Source organism: Terrapene carolina, unplaced genomic scaffold (assembly GCF_002925995.2).
Source record: "Terrapene carolina triunguis isolate 2854851 unplaced genomic scaffold, T_m_triunguis-2.0 Scaffold90, whole genome shotgun sequence".
NCBI classification, from domain to species: Eukaryota; Metazoa; Chordata; order Testudines; family Emydidae; genus Terrapene; species Terrapene triunguis.
The window spans coordinates 1,938,788-1,957,829 of NW_020664441.1; the positions used below are offsets into that span (position 1 = coordinate 1,938,788).

At 51.5% G+C, this 19,042-nt stretch overlaps 1 protein-coding gene across 1 annotated transcript in view; it reads left to right on the plus strand.

Moving 5' to 3' along the window:
• Positions 1-187: 187 nt before the first annotated feature.
• The window catches only part of DDB1 (damage specific DNA binding protein 1), a 20,628-nt gene continuing 1,773 nt past the window's right edge, over positions 188-19,042 (plus strand). The window contains exons 1-25 of the mRNA XM_024198124.2: positions 188-385; positions 747-895; positions 1,065-1,181; positions 2,000-2,221; positions 5,846-5,960; positions 6,074-6,171; positions 7,697-7,855; positions 8,332-8,415; positions 9,318-9,434; positions 9,948-10,050; positions 10,264-10,339; positions 10,421-10,529; positions 10,719-10,897; positions 10,982-11,145; positions 11,240-11,347; positions 11,849-12,056; positions 12,674-12,769; positions 13,093-13,204; positions 13,942-14,065; positions 14,439-14,603; positions 15,130-15,224; positions 15,400-15,570; positions 16,416-16,525; positions 16,784-16,953; positions 17,725-17,827. Coding sequence (XP_024053892.1) covers positions 325-385; positions 747-895; positions 1,065-1,181; positions 2,000-2,221; positions 5,846-5,960; positions 6,074-6,171; positions 7,697-7,855; positions 8,332-8,415; positions 9,318-9,434; positions 9,948-10,050; positions 10,264-10,339; positions 10,421-10,529; positions 10,719-10,897; positions 10,982-11,145; positions 11,240-11,347; positions 11,849-12,056; positions 12,674-12,769; positions 13,093-13,204; positions 13,942-14,065; positions 14,439-14,603; positions 15,130-15,224; positions 15,400-15,570; positions 16,416-16,525; positions 16,784-16,953; positions 17,725-17,827 — 3,215 coding nt within the window. The 5' untranslated portion in view covers positions 188-324. The remainder of the gene's footprint in view (positions 386-746; positions 896-1,064; positions 1,182-1,999; positions 2,222-5,845; positions 5,961-6,073; positions 6,172-7,696; positions 7,856-8,331; positions 8,416-9,317; positions 9,435-9,947; positions 10,051-10,263; positions 10,340-10,420; positions 10,530-10,718; positions 10,898-10,981; positions 11,146-11,239; positions 11,348-11,848; positions 12,057-12,673; positions 12,770-13,092; positions 13,205-13,941; positions 14,066-14,438; positions 14,604-15,129; positions 15,225-15,399; positions 15,571-16,415; positions 16,526-16,783; positions 16,954-17,724; positions 17,828-19,042) is intronic.

Genomic DNA, 19,042 nt, shown 5'->3' on the forward strand with positions numbered 1-19,042 from the left:
CGACACCACCCATGGGGAGTAACGGGGGGGTGGGGGCACGGTACCATCCACGAGCGGGAGGGTTGCTCTGCAGCGCCCCCCTCCCCTTCCTCCTCACCCGCCCGCCTGCCAACTCTTATGCTCGTAGCGGGTCCTCCAGGCGGGCCAGAGCGTCCTCTTCATCCGGGCCCCACTCTGCGCGCGCGCGGGTCCTCCTGGCAGCCGTCCCGTGGTGCCCCGCGCGGCGGCGGCGCTCTGGCGGCGGTATCTCGCTGGTGCGGGAGGCGGCGGTGAGGGCTGCGCGGGCCTCGCTCTCTGTGTCTCTTCGGCCGCCCCTCCCCCGCCATGTCCTACAACTACGTGGTGACGGCGCAGAAGCCAACGGCCGTGAACGGCTGCGTCACCGGTACCGGCCGCGCGGGGGGGTGAGGGGCCGGGGCGGGGGGGCGCCCTAGAAGTTGGCTGGGGCTGAGGCGGGGAGTGTCTGGGGGGCAGGGCCGCGGGGCGGGGGCACGAGCTGGGAAGGGCCCAGTGGGTGGGTGGATGGGGGCAGTCAGTGTGTGGGGGCGAGTGAACAGGGTTCTGGGGGTCCCAGGGGCTGGAGTGCAATCAGGGTGCTGGGGAGCACTCGGGTGAGTGGGGTTAAGGGGGTGAGCAGGGTGCTGAGGGAATAAGCGGGGCGCTTGAGGTGTAGTGTGAGCCCCTCTGGGGAGACAGCTGCTGGGTTGCTCCCTTGGTTTGCAGCCTTGTGATGCTTTATCTCGCAGGGCACTTCACGTCCTCGGAGGACCTGAACCTGCTGATAGCGAAGAACACCCGCCTTGAGATCTATGTGGTCACGGCAGAGGGGCTGCGGCCCGTCAAGGAGGTGGGCATGTATGGCAAGATTGCAGTTATGGAGCTTTTCCACCCAAAGGTGAGTGTGGTGCCTGGTGGTGGGGTGGGGTATGGTGCTGGCTGGGGTGCTGAAGGGATGAGATTGTGGAATGAGGGGTGAAATTTGTTCTGATTCAGTGCCAGGAGTTTGGATGGGTTTCCTTTGTATGGAGTTTTCCTGAAAGTATGTTGATGTTCCCTCTTCCTAGGGGGAGAGCAAGGATCTGCTGTTCATCCTGACAGCCAAATATAATGCCTGTATCCTTGAGTACAAGCAAAGTGGTGAGAGCATTGATATCATCACCCGAGCCCATGGCAATGTGCAGGTAAGTTGGGTGGGCAGTGCAGTAAAGGCTGGTGGGTTCCCTTTGTGAATGCTGGTTTTATTTTGTTAGGTTCCTTTTGTGAATGCTGGTTTTATTTTGCTGTTGGCATAGACAAACTATAATTACAAGTCTCTGCCTTGTGGAGCTCGCAACCTAAGATCCTGATCCTGCAACTGACTCTGTGTCTGTGCCTGGTCTCTTACACTAGTATTCAGACAAAACCCTCCTCACCAGTTGTCAAGCCAAAGCACCTTTCATCTGTTTTCAAATATTGAGGTATAATTGGCAGCTGTGATGCAATGGATTGAGCACAAGACTGGATGTGAGGAGATTTGATCTGCCAGTAAATTGCTGAGCATGTTCTTGGCCAAGATGCTTTTCTGTGCCACAGTTTTGCTACCTGTAATGTGCTAAGAGATCTACAGATAATACCTAGGTCTCAGATAGTGTTTTTTATCTATAGATCTCAAAGTGTTTTATAAAAGAGGTAAGCATCATTATTCTCATTTTACTGATGGGGATACTGAGGCACAGGTTGGTGACATGTCTGAGTCATTCAAGCAGACATAGGATTAGAACACAGGTCTTGTGTGTCCCTGTTCAGTGCTCTATCTACTAAGCCATGTTGCCTCCCTAGAAAAAAGACTGCAAAGTGTTTGTGCTACAGGAAACTGAGAGTCCAGTTATTGAGGCTGGCTGTTTATCTTTGGAGGATGTCATGGCTCATTGGCGGAAAGGACATTGTCTCTTGACCTCACTGAGTTTTCTCTTGCTTCTTTGTTTGGGTCTCTTTCTGATAGTAGTCTCTTCTCTCCCAGGATCGCATTGGTCGGCCGTCAGAGACGGGTATAATTGGCATAATTGACCCAGAGTGTCGGATGATTGGATTGCGGCTCTATGATGGCCTCTTCAAGGTCATTCCTCTGGACCGGGACAACAAGGAGTTAAAGGCCTTTAACATCCGCCTGGAGGAGCTGCAGGTCATCGATGTCAAATTCCTCTATGGCTGCCAGGCTCCTACCATCTGCTTTGTTTACCAGGTACCCTGGGTGACTTCCTTGAGTTGTCCCTGAATAGAGGGTATTGGAAATCCAGTGGGCAGTGCTGGTGTGAGTTGGAGCCCCTGAATGTCCTTGTAATTGTCCAAGTCATTTATGCTGTCCTGGAACCTATGCTAAGCAGCATTGTGGTCTAGTGGTTAGAGCAAGAGGCTGGGAGTTAGGACTTGACTGACTGTGTGACCTAGGGAAAGCCACCTCACCTCTGTCTGTGCCACATGGGTATTAGCACTCCACAGGAGGTCAAGTCTTCCCTCTTTAGGAGCATTGAGATTCTTGGATGACTGGTGCTTTAGATGTGACTATTTCTCATTAAATGGTTAGTAGAAATGTCTCTCAGCATGCATTGGGTAGGTTGAGGAGAGCTCAGATTGGGTTTACAGGTTCTGGCTATTTCTTTATAGAAGGTGATGTTGGGCCCTGATCTGCCTCCTTCTCAGTTGTTACAAGGAGTCAGTAAATCCTGTTCAGCTATAGGTTAAGGCTACTTTTCATTTCTGTAGGAGCCTCAAGCCTGTCTTACTGTTGGGATAGTCTCCCAAAGGGAACATTTCTGAGCACTGTTAAATCTCCACTTACACATCTCAAAACAAACCAACTCTGTGGGCTGGCTGGCTGAGAAAATTGGTGAGAGGACATGGAGCCCTTTGTCTTTATCTGCCTGGGCTAGATTTGCACTGGCAATGTAGACACTGACTGAAAGTCATTGCTGCCTGATGGATTCTTGGTGCCTGTGTGAAATGAGTTTGGTAGCTTCAGTTTAGTTCTTAATGGCTAGATCACATAAAAGTCACGAGCACAAGTAATAATAATAATAATCTAGCTTTTATAATGTGTATTTCATCAGTAGATCTGCACACTTTACAAAGGAGGTCAGTAACATTATCCCCATTTTACAGATGGCAAACCTGAGACACATAGTAGAGCTGTGACATAGACTGTGTCAGAACTGGGAATGGAACCCATGTCTCCTGACTCCCAGTCCAGTGGTCTATCCGCTAGGCCACAGTGTGCTAATTGTTGGCAGTCTGAGCAGAGAGGCCAAGGGAGCCTGAGCTTCCCCCTCATCTTTAGCGATGACCTCTTCAGGGCATGTCCATGTAACCACAGTGATGTTGAACCCTTCCATCATGACATTTGCCTGTACTGCTTTTATTATATCTGTGCTCCATAAAACTTACACATGCTACAGCAATGAGGTTTGTGTAACCATTGCACCCAGTTTGGGATGTTTGTGGCTTCCTTAAAGCTAATAAGTATAAATAATGGCCTTTACACAACAGTTTATAAAGTGCAAATTACCCCTGTGAGATTAAGAAAGCATTTCCCCAATTGTGCTGGTGGGGAAACTGAGGCAGAGAGTGGTAGTGACTTGACCAAGCTCATAGAGTCCATGTCAGAGCCTGGGTAAGAACTCAGGAATTCCAGGTTTGTACTCACAACATGCCTCTTTCTACCAAAGCAGCAGAGACAAGGGTCTTTCATATAGTCAGTAGCAAAACAGGGCTTTGTTTCCACAGACCTGGGGGTTGTAAACGTTTCTAATTAAGAGTGAAGCTATGAATGCCCTGTTTATAATAAATAAACAGTCCTGGTATAAGAAGGGAGGGTTGGTTTGATTTGTGTCTGCCTACAAACACTTAATGCAGCGCAGTAAATTTTGCCCTTGCAGCAGAGTGAGATGCGCATTCTGTCTGACTCATTCATTCTGACATAAAACGTTTGGTTTGGTTTGGTTGCTGTCTCTCTGAATTGTGTGCGTGTAGGCGAGGAGAGGTTTCCGAGTTTATTTTTCGTGTCTAATTCTCTCTCAATTTATTAATCCTGATCAGAGAATTTGGACTGAGCAGAATTGCAGTGCATGTTCTTAGATGTTGGTGGATGTCCCTTTTTTTTTTACGCCAAAGGCTGATACCACAAATAGGAATAAAATTCCATACAAAAGACTGTTAAGAAAACATCCCAGTTGAAAGGACTCAATATTGGTCCAGAAATGCCAGAGTTAAAATGCATTTTTACTCTGAAAAGCTACTGTTAAAACAGCGGCTTTACACTCAAATCTATTCCCCATTTGTATTCCTTGTAATTGTTTCTTGCTTTACTGATAAACCTAAGCTGTTACTGCTCTTTACTTTGGTTAACACTGGTTTGCCAACACAATCAGAAGAGAATCCAGCTCACGCTCCTTGAGTTAGAGCATTGCCAACCGAGTGATTTAAGTTCAACAAAGATTATGCAGCTGGAAGTGTGAGCCGGAAAGAACCCAGCTTAACTTTGATTTTGCAGAGCAGGCAGTTAGTAAAAATCTTTTCCTTAGAAACTGTTGATTGGATCTGAAAATTGCCAAGACACAACACACGGAGAGCCTAACAGTGCCCTTTGACAAAAAAAAGAGTAATTTTTCATAATAGAACCATGCTCACAACCTTAACTCTGCCCATTTGGGCACCTGCATCTTTACAATACAGTCTGTAGTTCCTGGATCCCATACAGTTTCGAAATAATAGTGCTGTATGGGTTTTCTGTAACCTGGTAGTACAGAGCACTATTCTGTGTGTCAGATAAACATTAGTTCAGAAAAATCATTTTTGTGAAAAGTACTAGTAAACTGTGCTTACACAACATACTGCAAAATAATAACTTTACGTAATAGCAAGAGTTTATGTAACCCTCTAGTCAGTGTGTGTTACATGACCCTCTCTGTGCCTGATCCACAGGGGATATGAGTTTGTTACAGCCCCAGCTACAGAGCATGAGTCTCTGGGTCAATTTTAGCTTTGGAGGTCCCTGGTTCAGTCCCCCTGGTGTTTGTCAGCATGCTGGCTGTCACACTAGCTTACATGTTTGCAGCTAGGTTAGGTTGATAGTTAACTGCCTGATCTCCTAAACTGCATCTGTGGAAGGCTGCCCTGCTGGCTGAATAGAAGAGCAGAGTCCATGGGTAAACTGGATAATGGTCAGGGAGTGGGTCTGCTGAGACCACTGCTTTTTATGCTAGCCAGTATCATCTCATTGTTACTATGTGCTCTTCCATTTGTTGTATCCACCTGTTGTCTCTCAGATTGTTATACTGTAACTCTTTGGGACAGGAGCTGTCTTTATTATGTGTTTGTACAGCACCTAGCACAATAGACTGATCCATGATTGGGGTCCCAGATGCTACTGCAGTACAAATAATGGGTGTTGTCATAAATATCATGAGAGAAAAGGCGACTTATTTAAAAAGACTGTCAGTAAAGAGAAACTGTGACAAAGAAAATAGTGAAATATAACAAGACAGTCTGTATTTTCATTGCCTTCTGGGCAAGTCAAGTAGCACAGCTCTAGAAGGTACTGCATGCACATGCAGCTAAGGTTGTAGAAAATTATATTGTATTTGAGAGAATCAGATAATGTGATTAGGGCATTGCTTAAGCATTTCCACTCTAACATGATATTGGTTGTGGAGGGTCAGACTCCATGCTCCCTGCTGTTTTGCGGCCCCTAATCAGGCATTACAGCCCTGCAGCCTCCTTATTACTCTGCAAGTAATCTCACTATGTTCATAATCAAACACCCACTTCTGTCTGCCTGCTGCAGTGATTTCTGTTGCTTCTCTTTCTGCAGGATCCCCAGGGCCGCCATGTCAAAACATACGAGGTATCCCTGCGAGAGAAGGAATTCAACAAGGGTCCCTGGAAACAGGAGAATGTAGAGGCCGAAGCGTCCATGGTAATTGCAGGTCAGTTCTTCTTTATAGAAGATCTTACCTACTACATCTTGCTTCAGTGACGATGCTTCACCCTTGTTACAGGTACTCTCTAACGAGGCTGTCTGCATTCTCCCTTTTTGCAGTGCCTGAGCCCTTTGGAGGAGCTATCATCATTGGGCAAGAGTCCATCACCTACCACAATGGCGATAAATATCTGGCTATAGCCCCACCCATCATAAAGGTGAGAGAGTTTCTTTCTAGAATGCGGATCCCTAGGGCCATGGATACAGCTGCTCTTGGAGCCTGGCTCCCTTGCACTTCAGTTTCCACATTGTGCCTAGGTACTGCATGTAGTAAGTTCTAAGGCCCACCTGTACTAAGGAGTCTCCAGACTGGGATTTTAAACTGCTGTCTCCCCCTCGCATGTCTGTGGGATGGGACTCCTCTACTCCCATGTGACAATGTAGGGATGTGGCCTTTGGGTGCATGAATGAGTGTCTAGTACAGTTGTTGATCCCTGCCTTCGGACACTTGAGGGATGTGTTCTGTGTTGAAGAAGGCATGTGCCTGGTCCCCCTATAGCCACATATGGGTGGGGCTGCTCTCTGCTTTGAGTGCCGGGGAGAATGCAGTAAAGCCAAAAGCCTGTTGGGGCTCTGGGGCCTCAGAGAAAGAAATACATTAGGTAGCACAGTGAGGTTCGGGCATTCGTCCAAGCCAAAGCAGAGATGTAGCTGAATGAGGCTCACAGCAAAGGTAGGATCTGTAGCAGTGAAAGATCTGAAGCTTGAATACAACACTGTGTGTGAGGGAATGCTTGGTTTGGGAAGAGGGGAGCCCAGGTGGGGCATCTGAACCAGGGGGTTTGATCCTAATCAGAGGGGTATGATTCCTGGGTGCAAGTTGTACAGGAAGCATCAACTAGATCACAGAGGCAACAAGGGGAGTGAGTATGTGTTAGACTGAAAGAAAAGCAGAGATATGATCAGAAGATCATTTGAAGGCTGAGACAACAATGGGCTAGAATGTGGCAATAGATCTCTGGGAAATAGATACAGGCATCATGGCTTGAGTGTCTGACAGGCTGTCAGCTCAGGCTCTTTGGAGGCTCATGCTTTGATGCGTGCTGCATTAGTAAGAAAAGTAACATGCTGCCTGGGAGTCTCTCTGGGCCTTGCCCTGCGGACCTAGCACAGGCACATTTGCCCTGAAAGTCAATGGGAGATTTGCTTGGGTAAGGGCTGCAGGAGCATGCCATTAAATCCCAAACCAAATGACTTGACCAGAAGCTGGGCAGCATCTGTCACTCAGAAAACCACTTGTTCAGAGTCCTGAGACAAAGCTGGCATGCAGCTGTCTGGGCCCAAAACTGCATCGGGACAATTTATCTGCTGAAAGTGCTCAGTCAGCAGAATGGGGGTTTCTGAGGGGGTCACTCCTGAGCTGAGAATGGGCCTAAGACGTTTCAGCCTGACCTGTAATTCCTGAGACAGTTCTGAGTAGTTGATAATGGGGAAGTTCCACCACAGACTCACGTATAGTCACTGGCACAATATAATCAGCGGGGAGTCAAATCACTGTCCCAAGGAGCGAGTGGATTGCCACAAGGGTTGGGGGAATTCAGCACCTCACACAGGATTGTACTGTTGGCCAGGTGCATTGTGGGCATATTCACTCTCCTCTGACACATTCGGCATTGGCAGCTGCTGGGAGCTGGACACCAAGCTAGGGGGCCCAGTAACTCCAACCTCTTTCTCTGCCTGCAGCAAAGTACAATCGTGTGCCACAACCGTGTGGATCCCAATGGGTCCCGTTACCTCCTGGGGGATATGGAGGGCCGTCTCTTCATGCTGCTTCTGGAGAAGGAAGAGCAGATGGATGGCACGGTCAGCCTGAAGGACCTGCGTGTGGAGCTGCTTGGAGAGGTAGCGCTCTTCCCCCTTGCTGCTGTGCCATGTGTGGTCTCTGCCTAGGGAGTTCATGAGCTGCAAGCACAGCTCAGGGACTTAAATGGAGGGAAGCGAGTCTCCACTGAGACTGGGATGGGGTGGGATTTAATTCCCTGCTATTTTCCTAGCTCCAAACCCCCTGAGGCACCAGGATGTGTGTGGGAGTGACCAAGTGTGGGTCCTTTGCTAGTGTCCCCACCTTCAGGGGTTGCATTGGGGCTGGTACTTCGGTCTGTCATTGTACTCTTTGGTGGTTCTCTAAAAGGATTTTCCTTCAGGCTACGGATCTCAACCTCCTTCCAGGGGCTTTCCCGTGGAGCTGGAGTTTGGGATTGGTGTTTGCAGGGTAGAGGGCCCTGCTCTGGCCTGGGGCTTTCCAGTGAGCTTGAATTGTGTATCTGCTACAAGCCTCTTTCCCCCTAACCTGCTGGTCCATCTGTCTCCTCGCCTAGACATCCATTGCAGAGTGCCTGACCTACCTAGATAATGGTGTTGTCTTTGTCGGCTCTCGGCTTGGGGACTCCCAACTCGTGAAGGTGAGAAGAAGCCCTCTCCTTATCTAGTTCTATCTGCAGCCGCGTTTGTTCACCCTTCCCCTCCCTGCTGGATCCCAAGAGGTGTGGATGGGTCAAGGGAGGCTCTGCCTTGCTTCCCATTGCCTCTTGCAGGCCTCTCTGCTCTGTTCGCTGGAGGTTCGGTTCTGTTATTGATAAGAGGTCGAATAAACAGGCTCAGTCAGTATTTATGAATCAGATTATTAGTTAAGGATTGATATAGCACAATACAGAATACAGAAAGGAAGGCTGTACATTACCAAACCGATCTGCAGAAATGTTCTTGTTTCACTCCCAACTAAGTCTCAAAACCTCAGCTCCTTATGTGCCATGGGTCTTTACAAAAAGAGACAAAGGAATTCCTTTTTCAACAGCCTAATTACTTGTGAAATTTCCTTTATGGTATTTCAGTGTACATGATTGATAAGCCCATAGGTATTTTGGACAAAGTTGTTATTACAGAAAATGTCTCTGACAACAAGCAAATCCTGATGAATTAAAAACATCTCAATAGTTTATTATCTTATCAATCACAAAACACATCTGCAATAACAAGTATCCTTCGTCAGTCACAAGTGGTCTCTTTTCTTGGTTTCCTAGACATCTGTTGACTTTTTCTGTGGGTTGATAGGATCACAGCAAGAGATTACACACATTCCATCACTTGGTCACAGACTAAGGTTCAACCTGTGTACAGAGAACATTTAGGTGTATAGATACAGAATACCAGCACTTTGATTCATGTCCCACAGTGTTCTGCAACTTATGTACAAAGCATTATGGGAGTTTAATATCTGCTAGCAGCTCAGATTCCTCCCCACCTGCTGCCCACCTCTGGTTGCTCCCTGCATTTACTTTGGGAGCTAATGACTTTGTGTTCACAGCTCAGTGTGGACAGCAACGAACAAGGCTCCTATGTAGTGGCCATGGAAACCTTCACCAACCTGGGCCCCATCGTGGACATGTGTGTGGTGGATCTAGAGCGACAGGGTCAAGGGCAGGTAATAATGGCTCTGCCTTCCCTTTGTTAGTGCTGAGTGCATCTGCTCCAGACGGGGGCATGCCCACTACAAAGGGGGAGTAGACTGTGCTCCATGCTGGGCATCCAAGCTGCCCTTGTTTGAGCTGTTACACAAGGAGATGCTGGGAGGGAGGATAAGTACTGCTTGTGGGGTATTCTGTGTTGGGAGCAGCGAATGGTGGTGCTGTGAGTGCAAAGCAGGGGTCTTAGGGTGGCTGCTTCCCGTGGATCCCTTCTCACGAGGGAAGATTAGCCCTCCCATGAGACTGCTCTGGAGGATCAGACTCTGGGGTGGGGAAGGGGTGATGAGCCACCTCCAAAGAATTTCCTTTGGGACATAGGGGACACCAGACCCCTTCCCTCTACCAAGACCCTTACCTGGATGCCTCTTCTCATAGTGGGAGGAGATGCCCCCCCCCATACCCCTTCCCCCTCACCAAGACCTTAGCTGGGAGGAATTGGAGGAACGTTAATGGGTACCTGCTCTCTCTAGCTGGTCACGTGCTCTGGCGCCTTTAAGGAGGGCTCCCTGAGGATCATCCGGAACGGGATTGGGATTCACGAACACGCCAGCATCGACCTGCCAGGGATTAAAGGTGCGTAAATCCATTGGGAGCGCAGAGCATATGTGCCAGCCTTCAGCTCTGTCAGCCTGTTCTACAGGTCTGTGTGGTTGTGACCTACAGCTTCAGGGGGGACGTGTCCTGCATGCAGGCTGGGCAGGAGTATGGGGTGTGTCAAGGGGCATCTCCCTAAGCTTTTTGCTGAGATGTTTACTCTGAGTAATAGTGGGATCTTTCCCTGTGCAGGCCTATGGCCCCTGAGGTCAGATTCACATCGTGAAACCGACAACACCTTGGTGCTGTCCTTTGTAGGCCAGACCAGGTAAGGCTCTGGGATTAATGCTGGGGCAGGCTCTGGGCTGTGTGCTCTGCACCTAGTTAATGAGTTCTCTCCCTCTTGTAGGGTTCTGATGTTAAATGGGGAGGAAGTGGAGGAAACTGAGTTGACAGGATTCGTGGATGATCAGCAAACCTTCTTCTGTGGCAACGTGGCCCATCAGCAACTGATCCAGGTACTGGTTAGGCCAGTGGGAGAGGAGGGGGCTTCTGGCTGGAATGGAAAGGGCTGTGAGGTATCATAGGAAGAGGCCTACAGAATGTGCTCCCAGTAATGGGGAGGGTGGCAGCATTCCACCTGGGCTGAGTGTCGTTGAGGGTGAATGTGCCCTGCGTCTGAGCTGGAGTGTTTCCCGCTCCTCCAGATCACCTCTGCCTCCGTGCGGCTGGTCACTCAGGAGCCCAAAGCCCTCGTGAGTGAATGGAAAGAGCCCAAGGGGAAGAACATCAGCGTGGCTTCCTGTAACAGCAGCCAGGTGGTGGTGGCTGTGGGGCGAGCACTCTACTACCTGGAGATCCAGCCCCAGGAGCTCAGGCAAATAAGGTGGGTGTGATCCCCTTGCCCTTGCTGGGGGCCAGAGGAACCAGACCTGGTTATTGACCTGTCCATTTCCTTCCTGCCTGCCAGCTGCACAGAGATGGAGCATGAGGTGGCCTGCCTGGACATCACCCCACTGGGGGACTCTAATGGCATGTCCCCTCTGTGTGCCATCGGCCTCTGGACTGACATTTCAGCCCGCATCCTAAAGCTGCCCTCGTTTGAGCTGCTGCACAAGGAGATGCTGGGAGGAGGTAGGCGCTGCTTCTGGGGCATTCTGTACTGGGAGCAGTGAACAAAGCTGTGTGTGACACTTAATGGGGCCTTCTCTTTTCCCCACCCCTGCAGAGATCATTCCCCGCTCCATTCTGATGACCACCTTTGAGAGCAGCCACTATCTCCTCTGCGCCCTGGGAGATGGGGCTCTCTTCTACTTTGGGCTCAGCATTGAGACAGGTAAGTACATGGCCCTTCCTACTCTGGTTTTTGAGGGGGATGAGACTGATCAGATGCCCTTTCTCCCTCTTCTGAATCCTCTCTCTGATCCCTAGTGGGCTGGGCTCCATGGCATGATGGCCCCTCCCCTCTCCATCCTGGTCAGGCCATGCCCTGACAGGGCAGGGATCTCACCTGTTTGTAACAACCCTGACATCCCTGGGGAGTCTGATGGGCAGGTTCTGTTCAGATACTCGATGTAATCAGGATTCCTGCTACAGGAGGGGGATCACCCCTTGCCTGCTTTTCGAGGGAGAGCTATTCTTCCCTCTCCTGGAGGGGACATGGGGTGGCTTTTTGCATCAGGCCCTTTGACAGCCACCCTCTGTTGAGAGCATAGTGCCTCTGGTCTCCACGTGGGCCCCTTCCAGCCAGTGTGTCTCACGGCTTGATCCCACTCTTCCAAAAGCTCCCATCCCCTTTGGTTGGGCAGCTCCTAACACTGCTGCTCCCTTACTATAGGTTTGCTGAGCGACCGTAAGAAAGTGACGCTGGGCACCCAGCCCACTGTCCTAAGGACATTCCGTTCACTCTCCACCACCAATGTCTTTGCCTGCTCTGACCGCCCCACTGTGATCTACAGCAGTAACCACAAACTGGTCTTCTCCAATGTCAACCTCAAGGAGGTGAACTACATGTGTCCCCTCAACTCGGATGGCTACCCTGACAGGTTAGCAAGCTTCCCTCCCCCCCCCCCCCCCCCCCCCCCGCGCCGCCCCGCCCCCCCCCCCCCCCCCCCCCCCCGCCAGAGGGGACGGGCTTCTGGACTCTGCACTGGCCCAAGTGAGGTAAGGAGCAGCATGTCTGGAGGGTTCCCAGCTGCATCCTTCTACCTGATCTAGTGTCTTAAGGGCATAACACCCCTACGTGCCTTCCCTGCTCAGGTCTGGCTGACAAGAAGGTGGAAGGTGATGGCATGTTCAGTGAGCACTATACCCACAGGCCAGCTTGCAGCTGCATGGAGAATGGGAAAGGGAAACCCTCCTCCTAGATGCTGTCAGACCCGCTCCTCTTCCTCACTTGCACAATCAATCCAGCTCTTTTGTTGCCCTGATGGTGTTGAATGAGAAGACACTTGCCATCGCTTACTTTGTCCCTCCCCATATACCGGCATTGGGTTTTCCTGCCCAGGCTGGGTCCCAGTAACCCTTAGAATCAGGAGATCAGTGCTGTGTTAGTCTGGCTGTTCTCCCAGCATCCTAGCTACGCAGAGCCCTGGAGTCAGTGGCTTCCTCTCTGGGCACCTGGTTTACAACCCTGATCACTGACAGTCTCCTTTCTTTACAGTCTGGCATTGGCCAACAACAGCACCCTGACAATCGGCACCATCGACGAGATCCAGAAGCTGCACATCCGCACGGTTCCCCTCTACGAGTCACCCAGGTAAGCAGTGGGGTGTTAGGGATTCTGGGCCCGCGCCCTGTATGTGAGCGGGGAAGGACGATGGGACGGCTCGTCGTTCTCCAAAGAGGAGCCGCCCCACCTTTCCACTGTTGTGTGGAAGTGGTGAGATGGATAAATCGATGAGATTGGTGGCTGGCATTCTCAGAGCAGCCTGGGGGCTGTAGCAAGGAGATGTCTGGGAATTGAGCAATATAACAGCCTAGTGTCCCAGGAGCCGCTGTGTTCTCTTTAGCCTCAGCGATGCTCTCTCCCGTCCCCCTGAGGAGTCCTTGCCCACACGGCTTGCTCTGTTTATCCTGCAGGAAGATCTGCTACCAGGAGGTTTCTCAGTGCTTTGGCGTGCTTTCGAGTCGCATTGAGGTGCAGGATGCCAGTGGGGGCACCACTGCACTGAGACCCAGTGCCAGCACCCAGGTGAGAGGAAGCTCTGGGAAGGCATGTGGGCTCAGGAGCTGGGCCGCTGGATTAGCAGCTGTTGGAAACATGACTCTTCAAGCCAAATGATGATACATATTTTCCTTGGCCATCTTTTCATCCCAAGGTTGAGTACGTGGACCCCACTACCCTACCCCATGGCAGTCTGGGAAGGAGGGAGGGTGGGACTCTTGTCTTAGACTCTTGAATCTTTTTATCTCTAGCAGACTCTGCAGCTTCCCCTGCCACATGTTCCCCTTTTCTCTCAGCCCGGAGCCCCAGGTCTCCTTCGTTTCCCTGGGCCTTACCATTCCGATTGCTCATTAGATAGGATCACTGATCCATCCTGGGCTGTTTCCTTTTCTCCATGGCTGATACAAAGGTCCTCTCAGAAGCTGCCATGGAAACTTCCATCTCATCATTCTGTGTGTTTCTTAAAGGGCCCTTAGCCTGAATTCTGTTCTGCTGTTCCATCAGTCTGGCTTCAGAAGACTCTCTGAGGGAGAGTCCAATGTGCTCATGTGCCCCTGAGCAGCTGCATCTGGATTTTCCCATGGGAAGAAATGTTCCCCCACGTCGGTGGCCCGTTTGGCCAAGAGGCTTGTCTGGGATCTCATTCGTCTTCTTACCCCTGCCCTGCATTTCCAGCTTTCTCTCTCATTCAGCCTCTCTGCTCTCCCAATGTGCCAGGCCGCTGCGAGTAGCTTGAGGGTGTGATCTCTCGCTCTCTGTCCCAGGCCCTGTCCAGCAGCGTCAGCTCCAGCAAGCTGTTTTCCAGCAGCACTGCTCCGCACGAGACATCCTTCGGAGAGGAGGTGGAGGTGCACAATCTACTCATCATAGACCAGCACACCTTTGAAGGTACCAACCCCAAATACTCCCTTCTTCCTGCCCCCAGGAGGGGGCCCAGCTCACCTGCTGAACACTTTCCCTTGCAATGCACATTCGGCAAAGGGGCATGGATGAGACCAGCAGTTCTATGAAAAAGAGGCTTTATCAGAAGGAAAGGCAAAGGGATGGGGACTCCTGGAGGAGGGCTGGGTGTGAGGCCAAGGGGGTTATACTAAGCGGAAGCACAGTCAGGAAAAGAGGGGGTCTCCAGGACAGCTCTTGGCTCTGTCACTTGGGCACATGGAGCAGGCTATTAATTCCTTTTGATAGGCTGGTCCAGTAGCGTGGGAGGGGAGGTGGCTCTTAGTCACAACCCAATTGCTTTTCTCTTTCCTACGCCCAGTGCTCCACGCTCACCAGTTCCTGCAGAATGAATACGCCCTAAGCCTGGTCTCCTGCAAGCTGGGCAAAGACCCCAACACGTACTTCATCGTGGGCACGGCCATGGTGTATCCTGAGGAGGCTGAGCCCAAACAGGGTCGCATTGTAGTCTTCCACTACTCAGATGGTAAGAGGGAGAAGGCCGAGTTCCTGTACGGGGTCCTTCTCCTGGCAGCACTCCAATCATCCGAGGGAGGTCACCCCCTAATCCCAGAGGTTTGGGAATGGACATCACTGCAACAGGCACTTTGGCTTCCCTCACAGGCCTGCTGACAGATGGTTGCCAGTTGTCCATGAGAAAGCTTGTCCCCCCAGACTCTTCTGCTGCTTGGGGGCTTTTGGTCTGCTGTGAACCAACCTCCAAATTATGGTAACTTCTCCCCATCTCCCATTAGGACACAGTAATCCTTCACCCTAACTTCCTTCCGGAGCCAGAGTCTGAATCCCATGGTCTTTCCAGTCTTACCTCTCACATCCTTCCTCTACTGTCACTGGGCCAGCAGTTGCCCACAGACTGGCTGAGAAATGGACTTAGCCTTTCTAGGGAGAGAACAGACTTGAGTAGAGCATCTTGTTTGGGTTCCACAGAGGGTCTTGTAGCTGCTCTTGGGGGGGCACAGAGGGTAACCAAAGAGTCTATTGGTGCGTTCCAGGGAAACTGCAGAGTCTGGCCGAGAAGGAAGTGAAAGGGGCTGTGTATTCCATGGTGGAGTTCAACGGCAAGCTCCTAGCCAGCATCAACAGCACGGTAAGGCTCCAGCAAGGCCCTGGATATCCCAGGGAAGACTTTCCTCCAGAGTTGGGAGGCGGCTCAGCCACGAGATTGAAAGAGCTCCTGAGCTCTGGTGTGCTGGGCTATTCTGGGCTGCTGTGTCTCTCTCGTGTTTCTGTGCTGGCCCTGGCTCACACGTCTGTTCCCTCAGGTGCGTCTGTATGAGTGGACGGCAGAGAAGGAGCTGCGCACAGAGTGTAACCATTATAATAACATCATGGCTCTCTACGTAAAGACCAAGGGCGACTTCATCCTGGTTGGAGATCTGATGCGCTCTGTCCTGCTTCTCGCCTACAAGCCCATGGAGGGTAACTTTGAGGAGGTATCGATACTCTTCCCACCCAGGGTGATCCAAGCGATTGGGGTCTCGATCCTGTGGTACAGCAAGGGGCTTTCAGGAAAGGGAGAGCAGCTTGTGGGGTAAGGAGAGGGCAGTTTGACCAGAGGAGAGCCAACAGAGCTTGGCTTCCCTTTGAGGCCCAGTGTCCCTAAGAACAGGATCTACTGAATCCACCCCTTGGCAGATCTCTGTGAGCTCCTGTGAGACAGGCTGCTGGGGGATCTGGTTCAGTGTCACAGGCCTTGAGGAAAGGATGCTTTGTGCAATATCTGGTGCCTGCCATCGGGCCAGGAGGTGGGTTGTCCTGGCTTCCTGTGGTGGGATCCAGGGTTGGTAGTACAAGGTGTCCTGATGAGAGACCAGCCCCCCTCACAAGCAACATGGGTTGCCCTGCCAGGATCCTTGTTACGTTCTCGGGGTAGGGAATGTGCTGCTGGGGTAGCTGGCTCTCTGGTGTAGTCCTCCCAGGGATCAGCCTGCTTTTCCATCCAAAGGCCCCACCTTCCTAGGCTCCTCCAGAAAGAGCCACTTCTGCAGAAAACTGGCACAGAGTCCCTCTCCTAGGGAGATGGGATAATGATCCCATCAACTGTTTGGAGTTTGTACTGTCCTGCTGCTCCTCCAAGGGGCCTTATGAATGTGCAAACCTCCTTCCTCTAGCTCTGACATGGGCTGGTGCTTCCTCCTTCCACCTGACTTCATCACTGGGCTTCCCCCATGCCATTGTAACCTTGGTGTTGGGTGGGGCAGGGTGGCTCCATGAGGATATCACCTTGGGGGCTCACAGCAGGGCCTGATCTCCCCTGGTGTGTGTCATCCCCTTTAAGATTGCTCGAGACTTCAACCCAAACTGGATGAGCGCTGTGGAGATCTTGGACGATGACAACTTCCTGGGAGCAGAGAATGCTTTTAACCTGTTTGTGTGCCAGAAGGACAGGTAAGCTGGCTCTGGGCATGACGCAGTGCCTGATAATGGTGGTGGGGTGGTACATCCTATCATCCCCTCCCTTTACAGGTGGGTGTTAGCTGGCAGGACCTGCCTCTTTTCTGTGTGTGGAATGTGGCTGTGGGGAGGTGTGTGTGTTAACTCAGAGTACTGGAATGGGGAGTGTGCTTGTGTGCAGGGGGACATGTCTCTGTGGTGCCTCTGGTCTGTGTTCTTACCCCGGTGCCTACCAGGGTCCTTGCATTTCAGCGCTGCCACGACCGATGAGGAGCGCCAGCACTTGCAGGAAGTGGGGCTGTTCCACCTGGGGGAGTTTGTCAACGTGTTCTGCCATGGCTCCCTGGTCATGCAGAACCTGGGCGAGACGTCCACACCGACGCAGGGCTCGGTGCTCTTCGGCACGGTCAACGGAATGATTGGTAAGGGGAGTGCTCCTCGGCTGCCTCTCGCCCTGCTGCCAGGGCCTGTTGTGTGGGATCTCAGATCCTGGATGGGGCACTAATATGGGCCTTGAAAGGAAGCTGCTAAAGTGGATTCGATAACAGAGCCCTCCTGGAGCCATTAGTTGGGCTGGGCAAATTGGTTTTTGATGAAAAATTTAAAATATTTGCACAGTGTATGCTCTCACCAGCAAATTTTGATTTTTTTGGTGTCAATTAAAATACTTCTGCTAAAAAAAAAAATAGTTTTTTTTATTTAGAAATGCTGCTGCGGTGCCTCATGTGAGTTGTAGTTGTTTCCTCATGTTCCCACTCGCTTTCCTTGACTGGGCTCCTCAGACTGCCTACATGTCCCATGATGTGCTGCCATCCCTCTCCAAGAGGCGACACTGTGGTGCATCATGGGAGATGTAGTCCCATCAGGGAGCCTGCCCTACATGGAATGGGAGCATAAGGTACCTGAACAACAGCTCCCAAGAGGCACCAGCTTTTCTGGATTTTAATCTTTTTGGGTCTGAATTTTTGCTGAAAAATGAAGTTTTCTGTGGAAAATATGCAAGAGAATGATTTTTTTTCACTTCCATTTCAATTTCCTGGGCGGGGGGAGCACTTGTGACCATCTCTACCCATTAACTGCCAGGCAAGAGCTTGCTATTCCCAGCCTGCTGGAAGCTGCAACATGTGGCCCAAGAGTTGCCAGGAAACTGCTGCGTCCAGCCCTGCCCCTCATTGCCCTCTCCTCTCTTGCAGGTCTGGTGACGTCACTGTCGGAAAGCTGGTACAATCTCCTGTTGGATATGCAGAACAGACTCAATAAAGTCATCAAGAGTGTGGGCAAGATTGAGCACTCCTTATATCCTTCCGCATCCTCTTGCTCTGTGCCACCTTCTCTAGCAGATCTAGGAGCTTAGCAATGAAGGTGCCTTTACAGTGGCAGTCATCTAAACCATGACTATGTTAGGCTGTGCCATGAGTGGGATAGAGGCTGACAAAGCGAGTGCTAGAATGCTGACTCATGAATTGATGAGCCAAAGCCTAGAGTGACTGCCATAAATTCTCCCACCACCTGGGCTCCTGGAAGTTCACCAGATCTTTGTGTAATTGTGACCCACTGTGGTGGGCTCTGGTCACTTGGACATGGTGTCCCTGGCACTTCGAGCTTTGGCACCAATACCCTAGGGCAGTGGTCACCAACCCGTCGATCGCGAGCAACTGGTCGATCTTGGAGCCTCAGCCAGTCGATCGCAATCTCCGGGCTGCTAAAAGTCCAGCAGTGCAGCGGGGCTCAGAGGCTGCCTGCCTGCCGTGGCCCCACACCACTCCTGGAAGCAGTTGACTGTTGGCACGTCTCTGTGGCCCCTGGGGGAAGGGAGGGGAGAGGTGCCTTCGTGCGCTGCCAATGGGAGCTGCGGGGATGGCGCTTGCAGGCATGGGCAGCGCACGGAGACCCACTTTCCCACTCCCCCAAGATTGCGATCGACTGGCTGAGGCTTCTGGATCGACCAGTTGATCGCGATCGAGGGGTTGGTGACCACTGCCCTAGGGTATTGGTGCCAAAGCTCAAAGTGCCAGGGACACCATGTCTAAGTGATCAGAGCTCACCACAGTGGGTCATAGTTACACAAAGATCTGGTGAACTTCCATAAATTCTCCCACCACCCGCGCTCCTGCTGCTTCTGGGAGTGGCATGGGACCATGGCAGGCAGGCAGCCTGCCTGCCTGAGCCCCGCTGCGCTGCCACCTGGGAGCCACCTGTGGTAAGCGCCTCCTGGCCGGAGCATGCACCTTGCACCCCCTCCTGCACCCCAGCCCAGAGCCCCCTCCTGCACCCAGACTCCCCTCAAGAGCCCCCCACCTCCTCCTGCACCCCAACCCACTGCCCCAGGCTCAGCCAGTGCACACCCCACAGTTGAGAATGTTAACACTGATTTGTGACAATCCCTGAAGGATTTTGGATCTATAATTCACAAATGACACTAATAAAAAGTAAAATTCATGAAATGTCCAGTGGATTCTATGAGATTAGGTGCAGTGTGACCATATGACGCCTGCACCCAAACACCCTCCC